At 52.0% G+C, this 4173-nt stretch overlaps 1 protein-coding gene across 1 annotated transcript; it reads right to left on the bottom strand.

The window, feature by feature from the left end:
* Nucleotides 1-456: 456 nt before the first annotated feature.
* On the bottom strand, nucleotides 457-3396 carry LOC101759874 (protein CUP-SHAPED COTYLEDON 1). The gene is made up of 4 exons (XM_004965377.2): nucleotides 3358-3396; nucleotides 2984-3235; nucleotides 2607-2890; nucleotides 457-1430 (listed from the first exon to the last, which is right to left on the bottom strand). Exons 2-4 carry the CDS (start codon nucleotides 3186-3188, stop codon nucleotides 813-815), a joined length of 1107 nt encoding a protein of 368 aa, XP_004965434.1. The 5' UTR covers nucleotides 3189-3235; nucleotides 3358-3396; the 3' UTR covers nucleotides 457-812.
* Nucleotides 3397-4173: the final 777 nt, after the last annotated feature.

Raw genomic sequence — 4173 nt, 5'->3', positions numbered from 1 at the left:
ATTAAGCCTAATTAATCCATCATTAGCAAATGGTTACTGTAGCACAACATTGTCAAATCATGGACTAATTAGGCTTAATAGATTCGTCTCACGAATTACACTCCATCTGTGCAATTAGTTTTGTAATTAGTCTATATTTAATACTCTTAATTAGCATCCAAACATTCGATGTGACGGGTGTTAAACTTTAACACCATGGAGCCAAACAGGCCCTCATTTCAGCTTATCAGTCATTTTGCAGCCAGCTTGTTCACTTCAGCTTATCAGCCGACCGAACAGGCCAACAGCTTATCACTTGTTTTGCAGCCAGCTTGTTCACTTCAGCTTATCAGCCGTTTCAGCTTTTCAGCCGACCGAACAGGCCAACATACTTCTGCACTGGATCGCGCGGATAAAACATGGAAAAAACAAATAAAAAGCAGCAGACACAAAACACACACCCTTGACAGTCCGCAGGGTCGTCATGCTCGATCAGATACATCATGGATTCCACAGGAGCAACTAGGTCTATTACACTGGTACACATCAAATCCATCAACAAAGCTAGCTAGAAGACTTCACTTCACTTTACCAACTGACTGATAGATCTACTAATCCATGGCCAGTCACATCCTGCTACTGCAGGTAGAGACATGTAACCACAGAGCATAAACACAGCTACAGCAGAATAACCCTAACACTTCGGAGTAGCAGCTAATTTAGGCTCTTACACGAGCACAGCAAACACTAGTTAATCGTTCACTAAGATACTTGATTTGCACAAAACCACAGGGCATCCATTGATCGGTGGCCCAGGTAGGAGTTATGTGCACCTAGAAGCCCCAGCCGAAGGCCCCATCGAGCTGGCCGGGACCGACGGCCATCTGCGGCGCCGTGCGGCCCTCGACCTTCACCTCCATGCCGGCGGCGGGCCAGTGGAAGCCCCCGCCGCCGAGCGGGCCCAGCGTCGTCGAGGCGCCCGTGGACAGGCCGCCGGAGAGGAACAGCGGCAGCTGGAGGTTGTCCGGCATGGAGCGCAGGTTCGAGAAGAAAGCCGCCGGCGGCGGCTCGAAGGCCAGCGGGGCCGGGTTGTACGGCTGCCCGATGCCGAGGGCGGCATCCAGGGGGCCGGTGGTAGTGGAGAAGCAGGGCACGAGCTCACGGCCGGTGACCACGGTGTTGCCGTTGGCGCCGGAGGCGGCGCCGCAGTAGGAGCCGCTGTCGGCGTCGGCGCTGGCTGCAGCCGCCGCCGCGAACAGCGAGGAGGCGTCCGGGAGCAGCGGGCGCGGAGCGGACGACGCGGACGCGCCGCCGCCGCCTCCGCCGATGGAGGCGGAGGTGGAGTCGGAGAAGCAGGACTCCCCGCCGGCGCTGCTGAGGCCGAGGCGGTGCTTGCGGGCGGGCGGGACCTCGCCGGGCTTCTGGAACACCCGCGCGATCACCCACTCGTCCTGATCCAACAAAGCACGGGTGACATAACACACCAGCAACAGTGTAAGAAACTTCGCTGCAGTAGTATGACCAGGAAGCAAAGACGCATCTATAGTTTCAGGTGCCTCTTTTACTAGGAAAGTGTATGCCTTTGTTGCATCCACATGAATGCTGTGACAAATCTCTCGGTTGTTGGTCATGGAAAATTAACTAGCCAAATCTTAGGCCTTGTTTAGTTGGCGAATTTGGGAGGTGCCAAATTACTGTTACAGCACTGTAGCACACTGTAGCGTTTCGTTTGTATTTGTGAATTATTGTCCAAATATTGACTAATTAGGCTCAAAAGATTCGTCTCGCAAAGTACAACAAAACTGTGTAATTAGTTTTTAATTTCATCTACATTTAGTACTCCATGCATGTACCGCAAGTTTGATGTGATGGGGAATCTTCTTTTTGCATAGTGTCAAAGTTGGGAGTTGGGAGTAACTAAACATGGCCTTACTTGGCAAGTTGGCATGCATATCCATATGCCAAAAGGAAAACACTTTGCAGTTGCTATTGTAGATGCTGACAGAGACATGAACGCAGAAGATTATATCCACTCTACTCAGATTCAGAAATCAGAAAGAGGAAAACTAGCACAGCAGCAGTAAAAACCAAACAAGGCATGCATTTACGCCGGCGTGGGAATAGTAACTTGTGCGCGGCCATGCACACGCGCCCTGATCCATCCCTGCGCTCGTATCGTCGGCTCTGGCCAAGAAAAGATTCGAATCCCTGTTCTTAACCCCCTCGCCGCTTGCCATATCCACGCATAGAGTGGCAGCAGCGAGCAGTAACCTACACGCATTGGCAGCCTGGGACACGTACAGACGCCTGCCCTGTGCAGCTACTCCTCTATACTACTCGTAGCCATGCTATGCATGACTTCACAGCTCATACATTCAGATGAAGTGAGCTTGTGACTACCCTTCTGCCATCCCATCATCATTACATGTGTCCCTAGTGCTGTACGTATTTGTAGCTTTGTACAGAATCTTTTTCGAGTTTTAGATGTGTATATAAGGAGATTCTATAAAAGACGAGCAAATCAGCAGTGCCAGAAAAAAGGGAACATGCACAGGCAACCCAAGATGAGAGAATGAAAAATAAGGCCGGGGAACGATCGAGCAGCGTGGCGCGGGGGTGCTACTGACCCTTGTGGAGTTGGGGAGGTAGTGGTAGGCGTAGGTGCCCTCGAGGCGGTACTCGTGCATGACCCAGTGCGTCTTCTGGCCCTTGGGGGCGCGGCCGCGGTAGAAGACGAGCGTCTTCTTCATGCCCACGAGCGCGCCGGTGCGGCCGCTGCGGATCTCGCGGTCCTTGCCGGTGGCCTTCCAGTAGCCGGCCACCGTAGCGCGGTTGGTGCGCAGGCCCGTCGGGTACTTGCGGTCGCGGAGGCTGTAGAAGTACCACTCCTTCTCACCCATCTTCGCCTTGTCTGCGACAGTTGCAATGGAATCAATGTTTCAGTTGCATGAGGCAAGATGGAGAAGAACAACGAGAAGAGAGACTCAAACTCAAACGAACTCACCCGGGAGCTCCCATGGCTCGCACTTGTTGAGGTCGATCTCGGCGATGGCGCGGCCGCAGAAGGTGCCGTCCACGGCCTTGCGGAGGAGGTAGTAGGTGATGAGTTCCTCGTCCGTCGGGTGGAACCGGAACCCAGGCGGCAGCTCGCCTCCACCGCCGCCGCCGTCCAGACCCAGCCGCGTGCCCAGCACGCCGAACCGCTCCATCCCCTCTGGCCCGAACTAGCAGTAGGCGCCCTCCGCAGTAGCAGCACCTAGGACAACCAAAGGAAAGAAGACAACAGCAAGAAGAACATCCATTAATGCAAGAACCAAGGAAAAGGAATGGAATGGGATGGAAGGATCAGCATCAGGATCAGTACCACAAGAGCTTTACCTGTGGTGAGAGAGAGAGAGGGAGGGAGGGGGAGGGAGCACTCACTCCTCGCTGTTCTTGGGGAGCTCCTTGGCCTCGTTTTATAGTGGCTTGGCACTTGCCAGTGGGTGCAGTGGTGTTGTGTGGCAGGGGTAGGAGAGGGTGGGTGAGGAGTAAATGGCGGATTCGACGAATCGGGGAGGGTGTCAGTCTCTCGCAGTCTCAGCTCGCGGCAGAGGAGGAGGCGAGGCGACTGCGCGGTGTGGGGCCCCGGCACGGCGGGGAGACGGTGGAGGTGGAGCGGAGCTTGCTTCTGTCTGGGATTTTTGGGACGCGCTAGCGGACAGGGATCGGATGACATGGAAGTGTGTGATGGTCGATTTTTTTTTTAACTTGGTTCATTCGATAATCTTTTCTGAATATGTTATAATTTTTCTTAACAAAATTATTTGTTGACTTAGTTTTCAGAATTTTAAGAGTAGCTTCAGGGCTGCATGGATACAAGGTGCTAAACTTTTAACAGTGTCACATCGAATGTTCGGATGCTAATTAGAAGAACTAAACATGAGCTAATTATAAAACTAGTTGCAAAACCCTGTGCTAATTCGCGAGACGAATCTATTAAGCCCAATTAATCCATCATTAGCAAATGGTTAATGTAGCACCACATAGGGGGTGTTTGGTTCCCTTTGCTTATTTTTAGAACGTGTCACATCAAATGCTTAGATACTAATTAGGAATATTAAACATAGACTATTTACAAAACCCATTACATAATTGGAGGCTAAACGGCGAGACGAATCTATTAAGCCTAATTAATCCATCATACCAAATGGG

The sequence above is a fragment of the Setaria italica genome, chromosome IV (genome assembly GCF_000263155.2).
Source record: "Setaria italica strain Yugu1 chromosome IV, Setaria_italica_v2.0, whole genome shotgun sequence".
Classification (NCBI taxonomy): Eukaryota; Viridiplantae; Streptophyta; class Magnoliopsida; order Poales; family Poaceae; genus Setaria; species Setaria italica.
This window is presented reverse-complemented; position numbering and strand designations above follow the sequence as displayed.